Here is a 25,479-nt window from a genome sequence, read left to right on the forward strand (position 1 = left end):
ATTATATATAATATATATAAAAAACAATTCCAGGAAAATACTCATACATAAGGTTGTTTTACTTTTGTTTTTATTTTCAAAAATCGTTTTCTTTCATTTAAAAATCATTATTTACCCAGATACCTGTTATCTGCACTCCTTTATGAATTCTGTCTTACTGTACCCTTCCTCCATGTCCCCTTATGCCCCACCTAGACCCAAACACCGAAACGGTGGACTTCCATATGAATCACTGCTTTCCATGAAGTGGAAGTACAGAAGTGGTGACAGGATGTTCCTGAATGAAGTTTGAGACAGGTACACTGAGAGAGAGCTCTTGGTGGGCAAGGAACATAAGATTAGCAGCATGCCACCTGGGGTTAGAATTTAGGAGGTAGTAGAATCTAAGTGACTAGATGACAGTTTGGCTAAAGAAGTGGTTGCATTTAACCAGGCTAATAAACGTGAGCTTAAAAAAAACATTGACTGACTAAGACTGAGTCTTGCACTTCATTTTCAGTTTAGTGTTTCTCCTTGGATTAATTTTTTCTGTTTTGTCCGTTACTAGTGTTATACTGTAAACTGATGTACAGAAGTATCTCTAAAAAGACTCATTTATGAGTCCAGACAGACTAGAAGGGTTTTAAGCTTGTAATACCTGGATCCTTTTGTTTTAATTAGGTTTCTGGATAAGTCCTTACAAACTTTAAAGGTGTTATACCCTATCAGATACTTTTTCCCCCAAATAAAACTGTTTTTTTTTCAGTTGAAAATAAAATTGATATAGGCAATTCCTTTTCTTGACAACCTTCACAAGTGTGGTAGAGAATTATTTAGGACACTAATTAGTCTCAGCTTTGATTTTTGTGCAGATTTGATTTTACATATTAATAACACTTTCATCAGGTGTAGCCTTTAATTTCATAAACTCCTAGCCTCCTCCTGAGAGAGCATTAAATTAATAGGAAACATACTGATGCTAATCTCTAATTATACATTCAGAAGTTTTTCATCTCATCAATCACTCTATTGTCCCTTTTTGTTGTCCGTTATACTTAAAATTTCAACTAATTTAATACAGTTTTTCTCATTATAAATGTTCATTTCTAAAGATTGGAAAATAAAAGAAAGAAAACAAACTACCTCTAGCCCTCTACTCAGTGACAGACACTCTATTTTCTTTTCTTTTTCTTTTTTTGAGATGGAGTTTCGCTCTTGTTGCCCAGGCTGGAGTACAGTGGTACAATCTCAGCTCACTGCAACCTCTGCCTCCCAGGTTCAAGCAGTTCTCCTGCCTCAGCCTCCTGAGTAGCTGGGATTACAAGTGCATGCCACCACACCCGGCTAATTTTTGTATTTTTAGTAGAAACAGGGTTTTGCCATGTTGGCCAGGCTGGTCTCGATATCCTGACCTCAGGTGATCCACCTGCCTTGGCCTCCCAAAGTGCTGGGACAGGCATGAGCCACCATGCCTGTCCCTATTTTCTTATATGTCCTTTGATATACTCTTTTATTACTATTCCTCTTTTAGAGACAGGTTCTCACTCTTGTCACCCAGGCTAGGGTGTAGTGACGTGATCATAGCTCACTGCAGCCTTGAACTCCTGGGCTCAAGCGATCCTTCTGCCTCAGCCTCCACAGTAGCTGGCACTACAGGTGTGCTCCACCATGCCCAGCTATTTTTTGTACTAATAGGGTCTTGCTATGTTGCCCAGGCTGGTCTTGAACTCCTAGCCTCAGGTGATCCTCCGTCCTCAGCCTCCCAAAGTGCTGGGATTACAGCTGCAAGCCACTGCACCCAGCCTGAATCACTCTTTTATGCGTCTCTCTGCGATACTCTATGTACAGTTTTGGGAGCATATAATATTTGCATATGTCTATGGTACAGTGTTGAATAAAATAGGCACAGTCTTTGCACTCAAAGGATTAAAAGTCTAATACTCTTTAAAAACTTATCCTTTAAAAATTAATTGCTATTATAGAAGAAATACGTAAATAGTCTTTTTGCAAAAACACATAGATAAAGTTCAGGTTTCTGATTGCTCCCATTCCCTTCTTTATTTTCCTAACGGTAATCACTATTATCAGTTTATATGTCATTTTTTCCCCCTAAGGTTTTGCTTATCCTGTACGTATGTAGAGAACATGTATGACTTCTTTTTTAGTGTAAAAACAGTTGGCTGGGTGTGGTAGCTCATGCCTGTAATTCCAGCACTTTGAGGTGGTCAAGGCAGGCAGATCACTTGAGTCCAGGAGTTCGAGACCAGCCCGTCTATCATGACGAAACCCTGTTTCTATTAAATATACAAAAATTAGCCAGGTGTGGTGGTGCATCCCAGCTACTAGGGAATCTGAGGGATGAAAATCGCTTGAATCTGGGAGGTGGAGGTTGCAATGAGCCAAGATCACACCATGCATTCCAGCCTGGGGTACAGAATGAGATTGTCTCAAACAAACGAACAAGACAAAACAAAACACAACTGTTATACAGTACCTACAATTAGTTTTCTTTTCATTCAGTACGTTAGTATGTCCAGATTTAGTTCTTTGAACTGCTTTATTTCATTTTATTGGTATACAGTAACTTAGCCTTTCCTATTGATAGACATTGGGAGTCCCAATTTTTTGCTATTGCAAAACATTCCTGCAATTGCTTGTACTCATACAGATGTGCAACTGTTTCTCTAAGGCAGTCATACAGAGGTGGGGTTAGTAGATCATAGAGGATTTGTGATTACCCTTGAAATTTTACCATTCATGTTACTCTTTTTTTACCTTCTTTTTTTGGAGGGTCTTATTTTTCTTTTTGAGTCAGTCTCACTTTGTCACCCAGGCTGGAGTGCAGTGGCGTGATCTTAGCTCACTGCAACCTCTGCCTCCTGGGTTCAAGTTATTTTTATGCCTCGACCTCTCAACCATTCATGTTACTCTTTTTTTTTTTTTTTTTGAGAGGGAGTCTCGCTCTGTCGCCCAGGCTGGAGTGCAGTGGCCCGATCTCCGCTCACTGCAAGCTCCGCCTCCTGGGTTCCCGCCATTCTCCTGCCTCAGCCTCCCGAGTAGCTGGGACTACAGGTGCCCGCCACCACACCCGGCTAATTTTTTGTATTTTTAGTAGAGACGGGGTTTCACCGAGTTAGCCAGGATGGTCTCGATCTCCTGACCTCGTGATCCGCCCGCCTTGGCCTCCCAAAGTGCTGGGATTACAGGCGTGAGCCACTGCGCCCGGCCTCGTGTTACTCTTAAAGTTGGACCTTAGAGCAGTTTATGTTATGTCACTCCCCTCCTAACAGACATTTTATCCTTTTTAAATCTAACAAATTAGACATTGTTGTTATTTTATAGAGAAATGTGTGATTCAGTTTACCCACATTTTTACCACATCTTTCTTTACCATCCCTTCAATTTCTGACTGTGGCTGGGCACAGTGGCTCACGCCTGTAATCACAGCACTTTAGGAGGCTGAGTCAGGCGGATCACTTGAGGCCAGGAGTTTGAGAACAGCCTGTTCAACATGGTGAAACCCCATCTCTACCAAAAGTACAAAAATTAGCCAGGTGTGGTGGTGTGTACCTGTAATCCCAGCTACTTGGGAGGCTGAGGCAGGAGAATCCCTTGAACCCAGAAGGCAGAGGTTGCAGTGAGCCGAGATCGTGCCACTGCACTCCAGCCTGGGCGAAAAGAGTGAGACCCTTCCACAAACAAACAAACAGAAAAAAACAATTTCTGACTGTCCTCCTGGATCATTTTCCTCCTTCTTAAAAAACATCTTCAGAAGTTTCATTAGTGGAAGCCTTTTACTGGTAAATTGCCTGTTTTTGTTTATTTGATTTTTAATTTAGCCTCATTTCTCTTTTTGAGTCAGGGTCTTACTATGTTGCCCAGGCTGGCCTTGAACTCCTGGGCTTAAGTGATTCTTCTGCCTCAGTTTCCCAAGTAGCTGAGATTGCACGTGTTGGCCACTGTGCCTATTTTTAGCTGTTTATCATGAAAGTTTTTAAGCATACATGAAAGTAGAACAAATATTATGATGAAATCCAGTATTTCCATTCCTCAGTTTCCTGTTATTGATATTTTATCATTTGATGTTTAAAGAGGGGTCTCTTTACTTCTCTGTGTCTTCTTTCCTGCTGGAATATCCTATCATGAAGTCTGTAAATACTCCAGAATGTGTCTCCTAGAGAAGAGGTTAAAAAAAAAAAACCCACAATATTCTCATTCCTAATGAAATTAGCAGTAATTCCTTAACGTCGTCTAACACCTAGTCCACATCAAAGTCTTTTCAGTTGTCTTTGAAATGTCTTTTTATAATTTTACTCTCATTTTTCAGGGTTGTTATTTCCTAGGTGCACTCAGTTGTAGGTTGACAGTTATTTTCTCTTCATATCCTGAAGATACATCACTGCCTTCTGGCTTCCTTGCTGTTACTTGCTGTTACTCTAATGATCATTCCATTGGGTGAAGGGTTCTTTCTTTATGGCTTCTTTTATGGTTCTTGTTGTCTAGTGTTCTGCAATTTTACCACTTTGTGTCTGGATGTGGGCTTATTGATCCCACTTGGGTATGTTGTACTTTCTGGGTCTAGGGATTACTTTTAACCAATTCTTGGAAATTTGCAGCTAGTATCTCTTTCTTTTAAAACTTTGAAAAAGGAAATATACATATATTCAGAAACATGTAAAACATGTACAGTTTCATTATAAAGTGGATATCTTTGTGGACTCTTCCGAGGTCAAAAGCAGAATATTTCACGTACCTCAGAATCCTCCTCCTCCCATATACCCCTTGCCATTTGAAATCCTCTCCCTTTCCTTAGAGGCACTCACTATCATGACTTTTATTACCTTTATGTGCATCCCTAAAATATAGTTTCTTTTGTTGAAATTTACATGACCAGCATCATATACTTTGTCTTGCTGTTTTTGCTCAAATTATGTTTGTGAGATTCATCTGTGTTGTTACCTGTAGTTCTTCATTTTTATACAGTCGTTATTACTTAAGATAGTTTTTCTTTCCCTTTTCCTCTCTCTCCTGTCCGTTTACTACTCCCATTCATGTGCTTAATGATGTTTCATGTTTGTCTGAGGCTTTGTATTTTTTTCACTCTTTTTTTTCCCTCTCTATTCTTTGGATTGCATCATCTCTATCAGTCTGTCTTCAAGTTTGCCAGTTCTTTTTTCTGCCAGTTCAAATGTACTTTTGAGCTCCTCTAGTGATTTTTTCTACTCAGTGTTCAACTCCAGAATTTCCGTTTGGTTCTTTTTAATAATGTCTCTTTATCGATATTGTCTATTTGTTGTGATACTGTCATTATACCTTCCTTCTGCAGTTATGGTATCCTTTAGTTCTTTTGACATATTTATAATGGCTTTTTGAAGTCGGTTAAATTCATCCTCTGGTTGCTCTAGCAGGTAGTGGCTTTTGCCTTTATTTTTCTCTGGTATATGGGTTATACTTTCCTGTTTCTTTGCTTCTTTCTTTTTTTTTTTTTTTTTGAGACGAAATTGCTCTGTCTCCTGGGTTCAAGGAGTTCTCCTGCCTCAGCCTCCCTAGTAGCTGGGATTACAGGCGCATGCCACCACGCCCGGCTAATTTTTTGTATTTTTGGTAGAGATGGAGTTTGACCATATTTACCAGGCTGTTCTCGAACTCCTGACCTCGTGATCCGCTCACCTCAGCCTCCCAAAGTGCTGGAATTACAGGCGTGAGCCACTGTGCTCAGCACTTTCCTATTTCTTTACATGGCTTGTAATTTTATGTTGGAAACTGAACATCTTGTAAAACATTGCAACAACTCTTGGTACTGATCTTTCAACCCCCTGCTCGTTTCCAGGGCTTGTTACAATTATTTGCTTATTTGTTTAGTGACTTCTCTTTCCCTATTTTAGTGACTTCTGTTTCCCCCTTGCAGTGTTTAAGCCTGTGGTGTTGCTCCTTAGGGGCACGGACTTGTGTATGCCCTCATGGCACCTGGCAGTGTTGGGCTGACAGTGTTTGGCAGAGCTTTCTTCTGTTTCTTTTTCTGACCACACCCCGCTTTTTATCTCCACTGATTTCTGGCTGCTCTGCTGTCTTTAACAATACCCTAGGACATAAATTGCTTCTTAGCCAGATCCAAACAACTCTTGAGGTCATTGCACATACGATTTGTTCAGACCCGGGGGGTGCATCCCAGCTGTCTTATTCCCTGGTTCTCACCTGTAAACTAGCTGACCTACAGTTTAGCCTGTAGTTTGAATCTCTTCCAAAATGCCTTTCACTCAACCTTGTGTTTGATATTGCCTTTAGGCTTGAACATCACACTCTTGCACACGAAGTCACTTCCTTTGGGAAAAGATTCTCAGCTATCTCTGGGAACATGTTAAATTATATGAGATACTTTGTATGCTGCTTTTGATTTAAATCTTAGAAAAGTAAAATACACATATTTTACTACATAAATAGCAAAGCGATAGAGAGGTAAACAGTCCTACATAGTTGATTTTTCTGTATAACGGCAGTTTAACCTTTAATGAGAGAGGCTTTTAAAAGTTGTTAGTTAGGTAGATAGATTTCTAAAACATAAGTAAGCTTTTCTTGCTTCCTAAAGGTAATACAGTCCTGAGTTCTATAGTATATGAATATTCATGGTAGATATATGTTGGTACTTTGGCACCTAATTTAAAAGGGGAAATTAAGTATTAGTGCTGATACTTAAACTTTTTCACTTAGCACACTGTTGATAGCTACTGTTTAGTCTGTTTTCTGTCTTTGTATAGTTCATGCAAGTAACATGCTTTGTGAAATGTATCTAACAGAAACAATGGACAACTTAAAGTGCTGTTTCTTATTTTCGAAGGTTGTCATTTACAACAGACATGTAACAAATAATTTATTCTTTCTTTTACGTATTCATCAAATGTGTGAATGCTTAGTATTTACTGGAAGCCATGTTGTAGCTGTGTGGTATACTGTCATGAATGTGATGCACCAGGTAATTTCTGCCCTCCTAAAGTTTCCATTCTAGTGGGAACAGACTAATTAGAAAAAATATATAGTTTATAATTTTATGTATATATTGCATGTATGTTTTTTTTTTTTCTTTGAGACGGAGTCTCGCTCTGTCGCCCAGGCTGGAGTGCAGCGGTGCAATCTTGGCTCACTGCAACCTCCGCCTCCCAGGTTCACGCCATTCTCCTGCCTCAGCCTCCTGTGTAGCTGGGACTACAGGCGCCTGCCACCATGCTCGGCTAATTTTTTTTTTGTTTTGTATTTTTTAGTAGAGACGGGATTTCACTGTGTTGGCCAGGATGGTCTCGATCTCCTGACCTCGTGATCTACCCGCCTCAGCCTCCCAAAGTGCTGGGATTACAGGCGTGAGCCACAGCACCCAGCCATATTTTTCTTTTTTTGACTTTTTTATTGTGGCAAAATATATGAAACATAAACATTTACCATTTTAACCATTTTCAAATGTGCAGTTCAGTGGCATTAAGTACATTCACTTTGCTGTATAACCATCACCACTGTCTGTTTCCAGAAATTTTTTCAGCATCTCAAACGGAAACTCTGTACAATTAAGTAATAACTCCCCATTCTTCTCCCCCAGCCCCCTAGTAACCTTGATTCCACTTTCTGTATCTTTGAATTTGTCTATTCTAGATGCCTCATAAAAGTGAGATCAGGCTGGTCATGGTGGCTCATGCCTGTAATCCCAGCACTTTGGGAGCCCGAGGTGGGAGGATCACTTGAGCTCAGAGTGCAAGACCAGCCTTTGCAACGCAGGGAGACCCCATCTATATAGATATTTAAAAAATTAGCCGGGTGTGGTGGCACACGCCTGTGGTTCCAGCTACTCAGGTGGCTGGGGTGGGAGGATTTGCTTTATAAAGCCCAGAAGTTTGAGGCGAGGCTGCAGTGAACTATGATCCCACCACTCACTGCACTGTAGCTTGGGTGACAGAGTGAGACCCTGTCTCAAAAACTAGAAACCAAAAGTGAAAACATAAAATATTTGTCTTCTTGTTACTGGCTTATTTCACTTAAAGCATAGTGTTTTCAGGGTTCATTTATGTTGTAGCATGTATCAGAATTTGATTCCTTTTATGACTGAATATATTCTAATATTCCATGGTATGGAGATACCACATTTTGTGTATCCCTCCATTGATGGACACTTGGATTACTTCCCATTTTTTGGCTATTGTCAAGAATACTGTTAGGAACACTGGTGCACAAGTATCTGTTCAAGTCCTTTCAGTTCTTTTAGTATACACCTAGGAGTGAAATTGCTGGGTCATATGCTGATTCTAAGTTTAGCAACCACCAAACTATTTTCTGTAGTGGCTGTACTGCCTTACATTCTCGTGTATTATTGTTTTTTGAAACAGAGTTTCACTGTGTCGCCTAGGCTGGAGCGCAGCAGTGCCACATCATGGCTCACTGCAGCCTCTCCCTCCTGGCTCAGGTGATCCTCCCACCTCGGCCTCCTGAGTAACTAAGACTACAGGTGTGCACTACCATGCCTGGCGAATTTTTGTAGACATGGGGTTTCATCATGTTGCCCAGGCTGGTCTGGAACCCCTGGGCTCAATCGATCTGCCTGCCTCAGCCTCCCAAAGTGCTAGTACTGTGAGTGTGAGCCATTACATCCAACCTTTCATGTATTCTTATACATATCTTTTGAACAGGACCCTAAACACAAAACCATGTATACAGCAACACTTTATAAGTGATAAGACACTTTCAAACATAATTTTGAGTGTGTGATTTTATTTTGTGTACTTACTGCATGGTATGTGAGATTTTTGGTGATGCAGGAGCATTATTACACGTCAGAGTTACAAGTTACAGTTGATGTAGAGAAGAACTCAAGTAACAGGGTAAAAATTTGCCATAGAATTTAACTTTTTAAAAAGTAGTGTCGTTTTATTCTTTGGGCATTTGCACTCTACTCCCAAGTGTACATAGCTCCAACATCAGTAATCATGACTTCTGTCTTACCATGTTGGAAAGGGCATGAGTTTTGAAGTTGGGTCCTATTTTTGAATTGTATCTTTAACACTCTAGCTTCAGTTTCATATTTTATAAAGGGTTTAGTGTGTTCTTGTGAGGATTGGATCGTGTATATGAAAAAGATTCTTTTTTGTTTGTTTATTTTGCGACAGGGTCTTGCCCTGTTGCCCAGGCTGGAGTGCAGTGGCGTGATCTAGGCTCACTGCAACCTCTGCCTCCCAGACTCAAGCAGTCTTCCCACCCCAGCTTCCCAAGTAGCTTGGACTACAGGCGTGCGCCACCACTGCAGCTAATTTTGTTTTCTTTTGGGTAGAGATAGGGTTTCGCCATGGTGCCCAGGCTGGTCTTGAACTTTTGGCCTCAAGAGATCCATCTGCCTTGGCCTCTGAAAGTACTGGAGTTACAGATGTGAGCCACCATGCCTGGCAGAATTGTTGTTGAGACAGGGTCTCACTCCATCACCCAGGCTAGTGTACAGTGGCGTGAACATGGCTCACTACAGCCACGACCTCCTTTGGTCAAGCAATCCTCCTGCCTCAGTCTCCCAAGTAGCTGGGACCACAGGCACACAACACCATACCTGGCTAATTTTTAAAATTTTTCATAGAGACAAGGTCTCCCTGTGTTGCTCAGGCTGATCTTGAACTCTTGGGCTCAAGTAGTCCTGCTACCTTGGCCTCCCAAGGTGCTGGGATAGCAGGTGTAAGCCACTGTGTATGGCTAAAAATGAATAATTTTTTCCCCTGCAAAATTAATTCTAAGGACTTCCGCACCCCATTCAGGAAATCATTGGCTTTTTTTGCCTTTTTCATTTAAAGAGATATTTTATTTCTATGTCTTACAATGTTTTAAATCTTATTATTTCAACTCATTATGTTATGTTATGTTATGTTATGTTATGTTATGTTATGTTATGTTATGTTATTTATTTTTGAGACAAAGTTTTTGCTCTTGTTGCCCAGGCTGCAGTGCAGTGGCTCAATCTCGGCTCACTGCAACCTCCGCCTCCTGTGTTCAAGCAGTTCTCCTTTTTCAGCCTCCCAAGTAGCTACGATTACAGGCATGTACCACCATGCTCGGGTAATTTTTTTGTATTTTTAGTAGAGACAGGGTTTCACCATGTTGACCAGGCTAGTCTCAAACTCCTGACGTCAGGTGATGTGCCCACCTTGGCCTCCCAGAGTGCTGGGATTACAGGCATGAGCCACTGCGCCGGCCTTTTTAGTTTTAATTTTAATATTAGTTGTCTGGCTTATGAAGTAAAATTATTCTCTAAATGAAAATTTGGGCAAGGGTATTTTGGAGAGTCAATTTCAAAGCTTATTGTAAAAGCTTAGTTCAAAGGGGTACTATAATACATTTAGGAAATTGCTCTATACTTGAAATTTCCTAGAAGTTTGTGTTTCTTCATTATTCAGATGAGTACATCAAATTCTAGAGCTTTTGAATTTCTTATCCAAGATCATATAGTTACTTTGTGAAAGAGATGAGTCAGTCAACTCTTTGACCTTGTATTGCAGTGTTCTACCACATCAGACTACCCTCCTCCTACCTTTTACTATTTATGAGATTACTTTTGGCAGCCGGCTTCTGTGGCTTCTCTCCATGGTGCTAGAAGTGCACAAATGTACTTACTTTTGTGTTAACTATCTGAAGGATTTCTTGCTCCTTTGACCCTTTTTGTTCCTCTAAACCTCCTACTAAACTGAAAGATATATATTCTTGTAAGCTTTTTTAAAATTAAAAAGCAGATAGAAACAATCAAAAAGCAAAACCTCAGTATATCATTTTTTATTTATAGTAATTTACCTTCTAGAAAGCTTTTCTGTTCATAAGCCCCAATGTATTGTTTCCTTCCCAACATTCCATAAATTGCTTCACTAAAACTCTAATAACCTGTAGTTAAATAAATGATATCTTAGAATCAAAGGTATTAGAAGTGTAGATAGCACCCTTTGATTATTTCAGTTTACTTTTCTGTTATTGGAACCTATATTTGAGTCTGTGTTTTCTACAGGTACAGTTTTGGGATGTTTAAAGTTGGAGGACCTATTAGAAGTCAGCTTTAAACTCCTAACTGTATATATGCTGAAAAGTGATAGTGGCAAATCTGGGCATTTCTTTTTTTTTTTTTTAATTTTGTTTTGAAATATAGATTCACAAGAAGACACTATTTCATTGTATTTTTCTTCTAATTATTAGCAAAAGTGAGAAGTAATTTAATTTTTCTAAAGGAAATGAAAACAATTTTCCTCTTTTTTTAAAGGGCCATTTGAATTGTGAAAAAAATACATTTTTTGCAGCAATTTAGAGAACATGGATTTTTCTTTAAAAAATTAGTAGTCTCCTAACTCCATTTTGTCTTTTGTGAAATAACAACATTTTGTTGTCTAAACCTCCATATGTCTATTTTCTTAGTGAAATAAATTAAATATATACACATGCAGGGTTTGTATATTTTTATGAAAGTAATTGTATATTCATACTTGCTGTTCTTTAAAAAGTATAACTAGAATAGACATTCTGATCAACGTACCTTATATCATAATTACTTAATGATTTTCCTATTAATGGACAGTATACTGTTTGCAGCTTTCTACCCCGCCCCCTTTGTTTTTTTTTTTTTTTTTGAGACAGAATCTTGCTCTGTCACCAGGCTGGAGTGCAGTGGCACGATCTCGGCTTACTGCCACCTCCGCCTCCTGGGTTCAAGCAGTTCTCTTGCTTCAGCCTCCCAAGTGGCGGGGAATACAGGCGTATGCCACCATGCCCAGCTAATTTTTGTATTTTTAGTAGAGGCAGGGTTTCACCATGTTGGCCAGAATGGTCTCGATCTCTTGACCTTGTGATTCACCTGCATCGGCCTCCCAAAGTGCTGGGATTACAGGTGTGAGCCACCACACCCGGCCTGCAGTTTTCTACTCTTATAATGCTGTAGAACGTAGCCAAACACTTGGCTATGTTGGTGTCACTATTTATGTAGGATTGATTCTTAGTTAGGAGGTGGTATAAGGGAGTGGTTAAGAGCACAGATTATCTAGGGCTAAAACTTCATAGAAGGAATCCAGGCTGTACTAATAAGTGTGTAACTTAAGGCAAAGTAATGTGTTCCCATTTCCTCTTTTGAAAGAGGGACTAGATCATTGATCCTCTCTACTTCTCTACTTTGGGTAAAAACTAGCTTCTTTGACAGGCTAGATGGGGTTTAAAAAAAAAAAAAAAAAAAAAGAAGTTACCTGGCTGTTAACTAAAGAGATTGATCATTTTTTTTCATGTATTTTAATCACTTGTAATTCTTCTGTGAACTACTTACCGTTTTCTTGTCTCTCTTTTTTTTTTTAAACTTGTCTTTGTCTTACTGCTTTGTAGGATTTCTTTAATACATTCTGAACATTAGCTTTTCTTTATATGTAGCAAACGTATCTTTTACTCTGATGCTTATCTTCAATTTTATTTATATTTTCTTCTTCCCATGTTGCTAAGTTGATTAGTTGATTGCCTCCTTTTATGACTTGTGAATTTTTGTTTTGCTTATGAAGGCCTTTTGTATCCCAAGATTAAAAAAAAAAAAAATTCTGTTTTTTTTTTCTTTAACACTTCAATAATTTATTGATCACTAGATCATTTGGGATTTTTTTAAATTGCAGTATTAAATTATATACTATTTTTTTCTTCAAATGGATAGCCCAGAGTCCCATCACTGTTTATGAAATGGTCCAGCCTTCCCAACTTGAGTTATACATTTTATCAAATATTAAAATCTCATAAATTCATGAGTCTGTTTCTAGATTTTTCTAATTTTGAGACGGGGTCTCACTCTGTCACCCATGCTGGAGTGCGGTGGCACAATTATAGCTCACTGCAACCTTGAACTCTTGGGCTCAAGCGATCCTCCTGCCTCAAGCCTCCCAAGTAGCTAGGATTACACCACCATGTGCACCACCGTGCCCAGCTAATTTTAAAATTTGTTATAGACATGGGGGCTTTGCTATGTTGTGCTGGTCTTGAACTCCTGGCTGGAGTTGAACTCTTGGCCTCAAGTGATCCTCCTGCCTTGGGCTCTCAAAGTGCTGGGATTACAGTCATGAGCCACTGTACCCAGCTATATCTAGATTGTTTAGTTTCTTTGCTCTTTTGTCTATTTTTATACTAATAGGAAATTATTTAAATTACTGTAGCTTTATAGTATAATTTAGTATGTGATAGGGCAAATTCCCACTTTTTCCCCCAGAAGCTTCAAAATGATTCTCATGCATTTATTCTTGTATGTAACCTTTAGGATCAGTTTGTCCAATTATGTGAAAAATTACCACCATGATTTTGGTGGGATTACTATAGAATTATAGATTAGTTTGCAGGCTCTCAGATTTTAACTTAAAATGGTGATTTCAACTTAACCTTTTAATCTAACAGTGACTTTAGCCTAAACTGTTACCTGAAAATTTAAAACTCCCCATAATCTAAAAAGTTATGTTTTTTAACTTTTCAAAAAGTGTTTGTGATATGAAGGTCTATTTGTTCCCTTCTTTCTTCCTATTTCTTGTAGGTTTTTTGTAGTATTACCATAGGAGTACTTTTGTTTAACACATGTTTTTCAGAAGTTTTCATTGGCATATTATTACGTAATTAGTTGTATAGTTAAGGTCTATGGTTCTGTGGCATCCTAGTTTTTCTGAGTTTTAACCTATATTTTCTGTGTCAAGAGTTTGATGTTAACATGTAACTGTAGATGACCGAGGTCTCTTGTTTTCATTTGATTCGTTTTATAAATTGTGACAAACTTCAGAATAGTGTAATAGTCTTCTAGTTATGTGGCAATATTACTAGGTTTTAGGTCAAAGATGAGACAGTTAAGAGTGCAGTTTTACCTTATTTATTCCCCTAAAATGTGTTACGATTAGTGCTATAGGCTAGTACTAAATGTTTTATCAAGAAAAAAGGAACTTCTTTTATACTTACATTGAATCTAAAATATTAATGATGCCAGGCCTTTTGTTTTGGTATTCAAAAATTTTCAGAAATCCATTCTCAAAGCCATTTCAGGTTGATAACAGTAGTTGCTCAGTCAGTTTTTTCAACTTTTTTGACAGTATGACTCTTAATTGTTGACTGTGCCATTTTTCCAGTAGTAAACAATGTATTTTGTTTCTTCTCATGCAGGTCGTCAGAGTCCTACATTTTAGCTTTCAGTGCTGAACTTCCTTCTCCCTTAAATTATTATAAACTTTTGCTGCTGTTTAATAAACGTGAAGATGTCTCGCAGTCCTGACGCGAAGGAAGACCCTGTGGAGTGCCCTCTTTGCATGGAGCCCTTGGAGATAGATGATATCAACTTTTTCCCTTGCACCTGTGGCTACCAGATTTGCCGATTTTGTTGGCATCGAATTCGCACTGATGAAAATGGGCTTTGTCCTGCATGTAGAAAGGTAAATACTTCAAAATAACTTCACAGTGATTTGTTTTAATTGTATAGTTTTTCCTGTCATGTATATGAGCAAGTGAATTTAAAAGACTGTGCAAACCTCACCTGATTATCTTATTTTATCATGTATATTATTTTAAGACATAATAAGGTGGAAAGAACACTGCACTGTGAGTCAGGGCCATGTCTTGGCTTTGTTTACTAGCTGTATGATCTTTGTAAAGTCATGTAACCTCTCTGATTGGCCTTTAGTTTGTTGTTGTTTTTATCCGAGGAGAAAGACATGGTCAGGGATGCTTACTGCTTAAGAAAATTAAGAATAGAGAGGTAATGGATTTGGATAGGGTTGCATGAAATTAGAAAAACATGTTATATTACATGTGGGAGGAAATTCACTTCAATTTTCTAATACAAAATAAGAGAGAAGATGTTTACTAAAGAGGGTTAAAATGACAGAGAAATCCTGGTTCAGAAGATAATAATTGCTCATTTCTTGAGCCCTTACAGCAATTTTAGGCTGGTATTGATATTCCCATTTTACACTCAAGGAAACAGGAGCTTAGAGAACTTATCCAGAGTCATCAACTTGTGAGTAGTAGGTAGGAAGTTTGGAATTCAGATATGTCTTTTGAGTCTATATAGTCCATTCTGAACTATTGTATTATTGAAAAGCCCCTCCTAACTTTAAAAATCTGTTATTTTTAATATTCTGTGAGTTTTATTGTTTTGATAAGCACCAGCAACACAATTACAGTATAGTGAATTAACTACCAGGATAGGTAGGACTGCTGCATATGTATTTTGAAGGACTTTATTTGTGACCTTAGAGATTAATGCAAATATCTGCCACTTTATTATGGAATTTGCCTTTTCTTTAATGTTTGTATAATTTCAACTTTATTTTCTAGTTACCCATTTCAAAGACCTCTTGTGTTCATTACTGTCAAATTTTGAGAAAGCTGAAATGTGCTTTAGATATCTAAAATTTAAAAAATAATCTACCTCTCAGTTTTCTTATCTGAGAATTTGCGGTAAATCTCAGAAGGCGGTGCATTGTTTATTTATCATTAGATTTTAAAGATTAATCCAGTGGGTATGTATATGTATTATATGAATAAAAAGTTAGGTCTATTTCAATGTTAATGTAGTTTATACATTTATATAGTTACACATATATTGTATATATAACATATATAATGTGTGTATATAATTTGCATATGTAATATTTCACATAGTTAATATAGTTTAAGAAATGTGAATGGAAAGGTAAATGAAAACCCTAACATTAGCTTTGGGCAAAATCTATATAAATTTTTGTTTATGAATTTTAAACAATTATATTTTAGAAATTGGTTCCCAGTCTTTCCATAAGAAGACAATCATATTGAACTATTTCATCAGAAGTAATGACTTTCAGGATTGCCCAAGACTCTAAGGATTGTAAATTTGTTGGCTTCATGTGTTTATCTTTTTCTTTTCTTTTTTTTTCCCCTTTGGGATGTTACGAAGTCACCTTAAAAGGACCAATTATTAAATTGTCATTAGAGAAAAATAAGTTATTTGGGGAAATTACAAAGAAAACCATTTCAGTCTTATGAGATTACCTAAAATTACTTCAAGTCCTTAGAAAGTTAAAAAAAAAAAAAAGATTTTAAAGGTAAAAACAGTATAACTTTAGCAACACTTGATATGAATAAAAGGGTGTCCTGGGAATACCAGAAAGTGTGAGGAATCTCTGAAAGACAAGAAGGATGTTGGAATCAATTTCAAGGAGGAAGCATTAGATCAGCTCAAGAGAAAACTGCTTAAAAAAAAAAAAAAAAGGAATGACAGAGCCTCAGGATCCTAGGAAACATATCAGTGTAGTTGGTCGAGTATGGTCTCAGAGCAGCCTTATGGGCCTACCCCCTTTTTTGTACCATGTAGCAGAGACAGATGCCCTCTAATTAAAACAGTGATTATAAATTTGAATCAGAGCCTTAAGGTTAATGGAAGCATTCTGGAGGAACTAGGAGCTTCTATGCCTAGCAGATTACCTGTCTAGCAATATGTCTTTGCTACAGTCACAAAGGAGAATCTTGCAGTAAACAGAAATAGCATTTACAGGCAGATTACCAGGATTCTCACATGTAAAGATGTACAAAAGCAAAGAATTAACACAGATTTGAGGAAAACCAACATCATGAAAGAGAAGCACAAAAATCAGTAAATAGAAGATCCTAACACAGGAAACAAAACAGAAAGACATTTAAAACTATCATTGGTACCTTTCAGAAAGGAAAGAGAGAATGGCATATTCATGTAGAAAGACTATATTTCCTTATGAAAAGAACCAATTAGAGAGATCTTGAAAAAGCTTATAGATGGCCTGAAAAGCAACATTTTAAGAGCAAATTGGTAAATTGGAAGCTTGTGCTGAGTGAGTTTTTATTGAAGAATATAATGTAACGAGAAAAAATTGAAAGCATGAAAGAAAAGCAACATAGATCCACAGGTTCTAATCTCTGCTGAGAGCAGTCTCAGAGGAGTGAACTAAAAATGAATAGGAAGAAATAATCAAAGAACTAATAGAAGAAAATTCCTCTTAGATTAGAAAGACCCTGTGAGTTTGAAGCAAGATGACTGAAAAAGATCAATATCTGTTTATGTAATTGTGAAATTTTAGAACATCTGGAATAAAGGGAAAACTTTAAAAGCTTGTGAGAGATAAATATTTAGAATACAAAAGAACAAGGCTAAAATTAATACCAGTATTTTCATTTTACAATTATAGAAAATAAACTAATTGATAAATTTATTTTCCCAAATTTTGAGGGAACGTAACTTTGAAAGGAGAGCTCTCAATTTTATTAATGTGTAAAGGCATAATAAAACATTTTCACATATGCAAAGATTCATGAACTTTATTATTCATGAACCACTATACAAACAAATGGAGAGTTGAGGATGACTGCAAGGTTTTGACTGAACACCTGAAAGTAGAGAATGGCCATAAACTGAAATGGGAAGGACTTCACCAGGAATAGATATTTGAGAAGATCAGAAACTCAGTTTTAGACATGTTAAGTATGAGATTCCTCTTAGAAATCTAAGTGGAAATATTGCGTAGACAGTTGAATGAATGTACATTTCTGGATTTCAGGTAAGATTCTGGTATGGAGATAAAGATTTGGGGGTCAGTTAGCATATTGTATGTTATTTATAGTATCATGAGACTGGATAAGATCATGAATTGAAAAGATAAAAGATTGTCTAAGGATAAGCACTAAAACTTTCCAACAGTTACAGAAAAAAGAAATCCAGATTACAGAGGTCTAAGACAACCTCCTTTTAGGGTCTCCAAGTTAAATCTTTAGCTGAGATGGTTATTGTTATTAGGCCAGGAATAATTTTTTGGTTTCTTGTTGACTTAATCACATATCCTAGAACCTCTCCTTGGTCTCCTGGTCACCAGACTTTTTATTGCAGGCAGCAGAGAGTCTTGGAGTCTGAGACCTGGCCTAGTCTTGCCAGAGAATATGCTCAGCATAGCGCAAGATAAATATTATGAAGTTGCCTGTGTCGGTCGGAGTCGGGCAAGTCTTTGGTCTCTGGAGGCCATCTACAGTGGTTGTGTTAACACAGAGGAAAACCACAGTGTTGCTAGAGACCTAGAGAGGGTCATGAAACTACCGTTTACATGTAACCCAACCCTGCAGAGAGCAGGTCTACAGAAGCCATGCTGTGAGATGGCATATTGAAATGATCTGAAGAAACAAGTAGGGAGCTAGTTGAATCAAGTTCCTGTTTTTGGTCTACAATATGAAATGTGCCTGTTTTGCAGAAAGTTTATCTTAGCTTTAATATTTTTGAAAAGCAGGGACAGCCAGATTTTAAAAACCAAGAGAGGTTAGTGTTCCTGTTTGGTCATAGCTGCTAAACACAGGCACAGGCTACTTGGTTTTTTTCTTAGACTGCTTTTATGTGTCCTTTTAGTGCAGCATTTCTGAGAAAGCTACTGGTAGAAACAGCAGATATGGGAACATAGGTGGTGCACTGATGTGGCATTATGTATTGATTCCCGTGGAAACCAGAGACTATACAAGGAAATGAGAACTTCAACAGAAGTATTATTATTTTTGTTTCAGAAATAATAGAAGATAATGTATCTATGAAACAAAAACAGGATGGTGGTTTGGACATGGTGGCTTATGCCTATAATTCCAACATTTTGGGAGGCCGAGGTGGGAGGATTGCTTGAGGTTAGGAGTTTGAGACCAGCCTGGGTAACATGGCGCGGTCTCATCTCGAATAACAGTAAGAAAGATTAGCTGAATGTGGTGGCACGTGCTTGTAGTCCCAGCTATTTGGGAGGCTCAGGTGGGAGGATCGTTTGAACCCAGGAGGTTGAAGCTACAGTGAGCCATGTTCATGCCTGTGCACTCCAGCCTGGGTAACAGAGCAAGATACTACCTCAAGATTAAAAAAAAAAAAAAAAAAAAGAACAGGATGATATAAAGAAGAATATTCAGTGAACAGTAACCATTGTTACTGAAAATTAAAATATAATAACAAAAATAATTGAAGGAAAGCATTGGAAGATGAAGTTGAGAAACAAAAAGCAAAAGAGATGAAATATTTGGGAGAAGAGATTAAGTTCATTTGAGAATCAATCAAGGAGGTCAAATACCAAACAATTAAGTGCTCTAGGAAGAGATCACAGTGATACAGAGGGGAAGTAATCATCCAAGAAAATGATTGAAGAATATTTCCCAGAAACAAAGAATATATTTTCAGATTGAAAGGGCCTATAAAGCGTCCAGCACAAACTTTTTTATTTTGAAATACCAGAATACCAAAGACAAAGAAGTTCTACAAGCTTCCACAGAGGAAGAAAGTAGATCACATGTTAAAGAAAAGGAATTCAGATTGTTTCAGACTTCTCAATAGCAAGACTTCAAGCTAGAAGACACTTCTGAAGGAGATTAATTTTCATCTTCGGATTCGTATCTGCTCAACTGTTAAGTGTGAAGGTACAAGAAAAGACATTTTCAGACGTGAGAGGCCTCAAAATTTTTTTTACCTTCCGTGCATTCTCTCTCAGGAATCTATTGGAGGATGTGCCCCACCAACATGAAGGAATAAAGAACAGAGAATCATGGGATAAAGGAAACAGGAGATCCAACGCAGGAGAGAAGCGCCTGGATTCCCGAAATGATGGGGAAGGATGACAGCTGTGCCCAAGGTAAAGAGGGCAACCAGTCCAAAATGCAACACATCAGAAAACTCCAAGAGGGATTTGTAGAAAAAGATAAAATTAAAAGAATACTTGGTGTTCCAAAAGAGAAATGTCTTGTGAGGCCATTTTGCCACTTGGAAGAGATTTGATGGTTGAGTTAGTAATAAACACCTAAAAATCTAACCAGACAAAACAGATTAACTCTAGGGGAAACAAAAAGTTGTACGGAAATGAAAAAGCAATCATACTATGCTACAGTGGCTCACATGTGAGGTAGGGGTCATGATATATATATTTTTTCCTATGCTGATATTCTATTGTTGCAGCATCGTTTGCAGAAAAGACTGTCCTTTTGCTCTTGATTGGTTTTGAAATCTTTCTTGAAAGTCAATTGCCCATAGATGTATAAATCCAATACTAGCATCTATATTTGTCCATTGATGATTATATCCATATGCTCATACCAAACTCTCTCTATTACTGTCATTTTTGTAACCTGGCATGACAAGGTTTTCAACTTTGTTATTCTTTTTCTAATTTATTTTGGGTATTCTAAGTACTTAGCATTTGCACATAAATTTTTGAATCAGTTTGTGAGTTTCTACAAAAAGCCTACTGGGGTTTTGATGGAGATTACATTAACTGTATAGACAGATCATTTTGAGGAAAAATGACATCTTAAAAATGTTCACTCCTTTAGTTCATGAATAAGGTATATCTTTACATTTTTCTAGGTTTTAAAATTTCTTTAGCAATGTTTTATAGTTTTCAGTATACGTAATAGTACAGCATGTTTTGTTATATTTATCCATATTTTATGTTTTTTGAGTTATGGCACATGATATTGTTTCTTTCTTTTTGAGATGGAGTTTCACTCGTGTCGCCCAGGCTGGAGTGCAGTGGCGTGATCTTGGCTTACTGCAACCTCCACCTCCTGGGTTCAAGCGATTCTCCTGCCTCAGCCTCCCGAGTAGCTGGGACTACAAGCACGTGCCACCACACCTGGCTAATTTTTTGTATTTTTAGTAGAGATGGGGTTTCACCATGTTAGCCAGGATGGTCTCGATCTTGTGACCTTGTGATCCACCCACCTCGGCCTGCCAAAGTGTTGGGATTACAGGCGTGAGCCACCACGCCGAGCCCGATATTGTTTCTAAAATTTCATTTTCCAGTTGTTTATTGCTAATGTACCACTTTTGAATGTTGACCATCTGTATCAAGAAACCTTGTTAATTAAATAGGTTTCCTTTCCAATCTCTTTCCAATCTCTGCTTTTAAAAATTTTATTTAGTGACAAGGTCTTGCTCTGTCACCCAGGCTATGAAGTGCAGTGGCACAAATACAGCTCACTGCAGTTTAGAACTCCTGGGCTCAAGCAGTGCTTCTGTCTCAGCCTCCCCAGTACGAGGGACTATAGGCATGTGCCACCATGCCCAGCTAATTGTTTAAAAGATTTTTTTGTAGAGGTCTTGCTATGTTTCCCAGGCTGGTCTTGAACTCCTGGCCTCAAGCATCCTTCCATCTCAGCCCCCTCCAAAATGCATGATTATAGGCATGAGTCACTGCTCCTGGCTCTGTGTTTTTAAATTCTTTTTCTTGCCTTAATTCTACTGGGTAACTCCTCTAGTGTTTAATGTTGAAAAGAAGTGATCAGAAAGATATTTTTGTTCTCAATCTTAGCAGGAAAGCGTTAAGTATTACACCATTAAGTATGTTGCTGTCTGTGCATTTTTTGGTCTGGTCTTTATCAGGTCGAGGAAGTTTTCCTTTATTCCTAATTTGCTGAGAGATTTTATCATGAATGGTGTTGAATTTTGCCCAATACCTTTGTTGATACATTTGAGATGGTTATACTTGTTTCTCCCTTTATTCTGTTGAAATGGCAACTTATGTTTTTTGGTGTTTTTAAAGCTACAGGGTCTTGGTCTATTGCCCAGGGTGGAGTACAGTGGCCTGATTGTAGCTCACTGCAGCTTCAACCTCCTGGGCTCAAGTGATTCTCTTGCTTCAGCCTACCAAGTAGCTGGGACTACAGGTGTGTGTGCACCACCACACCTGGATAATTAAAAAAAAAATTTTTATCTTTGCAGAGACGGGCTCACTATGTTGCCCAGGCTGGTCTTGAACTGCTGCCCTCAAGCATTCCTCCTGCCACAGCCTCCTAAAGTGTTGGGATTATAGGCATGAACCACTACATCTGGCCTATGTTAATTTTTGCATCAGCTTTTCCTCTCAAAGATAAACCCTACTTGATAATGAAGTATTACCCTTTTTATATTCAGTTTGCTAATATTTTCAGAAGATTTTTGTGTCTGTGTCATGAAGGGTGTTTCTTTGTAGTTTTGTATTATTTTCAGTTTTGGTATCAAAGGAATACTGTCCACATAAAATGAGTTGGGAAATGTTTCCTCATCTTCTGCCTTCTGAAAGAATTTGCATGTCATTGGTATTCTTTTTTTATTTCTTTTCTAAATTCATTATTGGCGTGGACTCTACTAGGTATCTTTGTTGGAAAGACACCTGTGAAAACTAGCTATCACAGTACTCCTCTATGTAGACCTCTGGAATTCTTTCTGGGCTAACTCCATTTTTGTGGTATTTTGCCCCCATAAATTTCTGTCTCAGCTTCTTCTAATTTTTATCACTGTCTGTCTCCTCCATTCATTATGACTTTTGGACCCAGTACCAGGATCTAGTAAGTGCTGGAAGAGCAGAAAGCTGGGATAGTTACGGTATTCGTCTGTTTTCTTTCTTTTTTCTTAGAGATCACAGTCCTGCTGTTCATTGCCTGTTTCTTCAGTGTCTGAAAATAGTTATTTCCTGCATTTTGTCTAGTTCTCTAGGTGTTTATGATGCTAGGACTAGTCTGTTACTTCCATGGCTGGAAGTGGAAGTGTGTAAATAACATTTGCATTTTATAATAATATAATCCTGAATATTACCCTAACTAAAGTTATGATAGAAATTAGAAAGTGGACTCAGGATGTTTGATGAGGGAAACTGACAGAGCTAAGTTTTCAAGTTGCATAATGTGATGAAATTTAAAACTGAGAAATCAAGAAGTAGCCATATAAATGTATTATTTAGAGATATGGTAGAAAATGACAAAGAATCATCTAAAAGAGTCAACATGATTATTTCTAGGGAGAGGCAACTGGTTGCAGAGGAGGAGGGAAAATGGGGGACTGCTCTTTTTCCTAACAAAACTTGTAGAACCGATTTACTAGAAGCATATTCAAGAAAAATATCAGTGAAAGGAGGGAAAAATGATACAGTGGGCAAATGGAAATCATAGGAAAGAAGATATAATAGTACTGATATTAGTCATAATGAAATTCAAGATCAAACATATTTTAAAAGGGTAAAAGGTCCACAAAGTCATGAATCTTTATTTACTTAACAGTACAGCTTTGAAGTATATTGAGCCATTATAAACACCAGGAGAAACTGACATCCGTATTTATAATGGAGAGACTTCACCTTCTGTATTTTAGAAATAGATGAAGTAGACAATAAAAAGAAAATGGAGAATATGAATAACAGAATTAGCAAGATGTGTGTGTGTGCGTGTGCACGTGTGTGTGTATAACTTTGTACAGATAAATTTGTCACAATTTTAAATACAAGAGCTGTGGTCAAAAAACAGGCCACAATGGAAAAATTAGCCAGTTCCAAAAAGTAAAACTCCCTTGTGTATTTTAAAAATTTATCCTCCTTGGGGGACTTTTAAAATCTGTGGGCTGTTGAATTTCCTTAGTTCAAGATAAAAATTAAGCTATTATTTCTTCAGATATTACCTTTGTTCTCTTTCTTCTTCTCTGTGACTCTGATTAAATATTTTTCAGATTTTTTTTTTCACTGTCTTCTATGTCTCTTAATCTCTTTTCTGTATGTTCTTTCTCCTTAATGCCTTAGTAAATGATTTATTCTGATCTGTCCTCATATGTGAATAGTTTCTTTTGGGTCCAATCTGCCCCTAAATATGTCCATTGAGTTTTAACTATTGGTTTTGTGTTTTCCATTCCTAGAAAGTAATGTTTGCTCTTTTTTTTTTCTCTTGCTGTTATTTTTAAATAGATTATTATACCCCGTAAGTATTTTCAAGGTTATATGCTTTTTAAACAGATGAGCATTATTTTTTAAAAAAATCTTTGCCCAGTAATTCCAGTGGCTGAAGTCTGTGGGCTATGTTTCTGCTTATTGTTGCTCATGTTGTATTTCTTTGTGCTTGGTTAATGTGGCTGCTTCTTTGTTGTTATCATTGAGAAAATTATTTGTAAGGTTCCCCAAGGACTGGCGTGGATTTGCTCCTCTCTAGAGAGGCTTCAATTTGGCTTCTGCTGGGTAAGCATTGGCATTACGGCTGCCATGTGCTTAAAGGTTTTTGGTCTAGCCAAGCTATATATCTCCATGCTGCAACTCTTCCCTAGGGTTGACTTCAACAATTTCTCCAGGATGATTTTCCCCTACGTACTTTTCCTTTTTTCTTACCTTATTCTGACCTTTCTGTAGTTTGTTCTTACCCTGAGACTATCCTCCGGTTTGTAATTTGTTCTTATCCTGAGCCCACCATTTGGAGGTTGACTGTATCTCAGCTTATCATGGGACCTGTCTTGCCAAAGACTACCATGGGCTGGTGTTGGGCTTTGAATGTTCTTTCTCCTCAGCTCTTTCTCTCCCTACCCCATTTATTGTTAATCAAATTTTCTGTTTAGCCTCTGAATTTTTACTTTCAACCAAAAATTGGGTTAGGATTTTCCTAGTATAAATTTTTAGGATGTCAGTAAAAAGAAAAAAAAAAAAAACTTTTATGTTGTATTTTTCATAGTTTTTAGTAAGAGGGTTAATTAACTCTCCATTACTGGAAACCAGAACCCTAAAAAAATAGTATAATAGTATAATCAAATTAGATGTTAACAGCAAAAGGATTTTTTAAAAGTTCATTTACCTATAATACATAAATTATGGTCCTCCATAACTCTTGGTTTAAAGAGATCAAAATGAAAATTACAAATTATTCTAAATCAATAATTGGAACATGACTTCTGAATGTCTGGCATGAGACCAAAGTGGTATGTAGCAGAAAAGTTAAGCTGTGAATACATTTATTAGAAAACAACAAAAATCAGAAAAGAATAAGTAATGTGACAGTAGAAGGGATCAGAAAAAATTAGAAAAAGAATAAGCCCAATGACAGTGGAAGGGAGTAAGCAGAATTTTGTGAAATAGGAAAAAAATAAAAAGTTTTTCTATAAAGATTAGAGCCGGTTCTCTGAAAAGACCAATAAAATAATTAAAGTCTTAGCAAGTTTAATAAAAAGTAAAGAGAAGACACATGTAAATAATTACATTTGGAATAAAAGTGGAAACATAACTACACATATGGAAGAAATTAAGTAATTACACTAGAAACTGCAAACCATGTTAACTAGTAACTTGGCAGTTTATCACTATTAAAAATAATGTTATATCTAAATACTTCTCCATAGGCAACCTATTTTGCATTAGTTTGATATGTAATACACAGTAGTACCTTTAAAGAGAAATTTTCTGCTTGTAACTTTTCATTTGTTATTCCTATATATAAGTTATTCCTAGAAATTTAACATGTGTTTTAGTTAAAAAGTTGATTGGATGTATTTTTCCCTTTTTTTTTTTTTTTTTTGATACGGAGTTTCACTCTTGTCCCCCAGGCTGGAGTGCAATGGTGTGATCTCGGCTCACTGCAACCTCCACCTCCCAGGTTCAAGTGATTCTCCTACCTCAGCCTCCTGAGTAGCTGGGATTACAGGCACCTGCCATCACACCTGGCTAATTTTTGTATTTTTAGTAGAGACAGGGTTTCCACCATGTTGGCCAGGCTGGTCTC

General features: G+C 37.4%; 1 protein-coding gene across 6 annotated transcripts in view; it reads left to right on the plus strand.

Moving 5' to 3' along the window:
* The window catches only part of CNOT4 (CCR4-NOT transcription complex, subunit 4), a 142,444-nt gene that overhangs the window by 52,149 nt on the left and 64,816 nt on the right, over positions 1 to 25,479 (plus strand). For all 6 annotated transcript variants that reach the window (XM_012000121.1, XM_012000123.1, XM_012000122.1 and 3 more), the window contains exon 2: positions 14,131 to 14,396. In XM_012000121.1, coding sequence (XP_011855511.1) covers positions 14,223 to 14,396 — 174 coding nt within the window. In that variant the 5' untranslated portion in view covers positions 14,131 to 14,222. The remainder of the gene's footprint in view (positions 1 to 14,130; positions 14,397 to 25,479) is intronic.

The sequence above is a fragment of the Mandrillus leucophaeus genome, unplaced genomic scaffold (genome assembly GCF_000951045.1).
Source record: "Mandrillus leucophaeus isolate KB7577 unplaced genomic scaffold, Mleu.le_1.0 Scaffold619, whole genome shotgun sequence".
NCBI lineage: Eukaryota > Metazoa > Chordata > Mammalia > Primates > Cercopithecidae > Mandrillus > Mandrillus leucophaeus.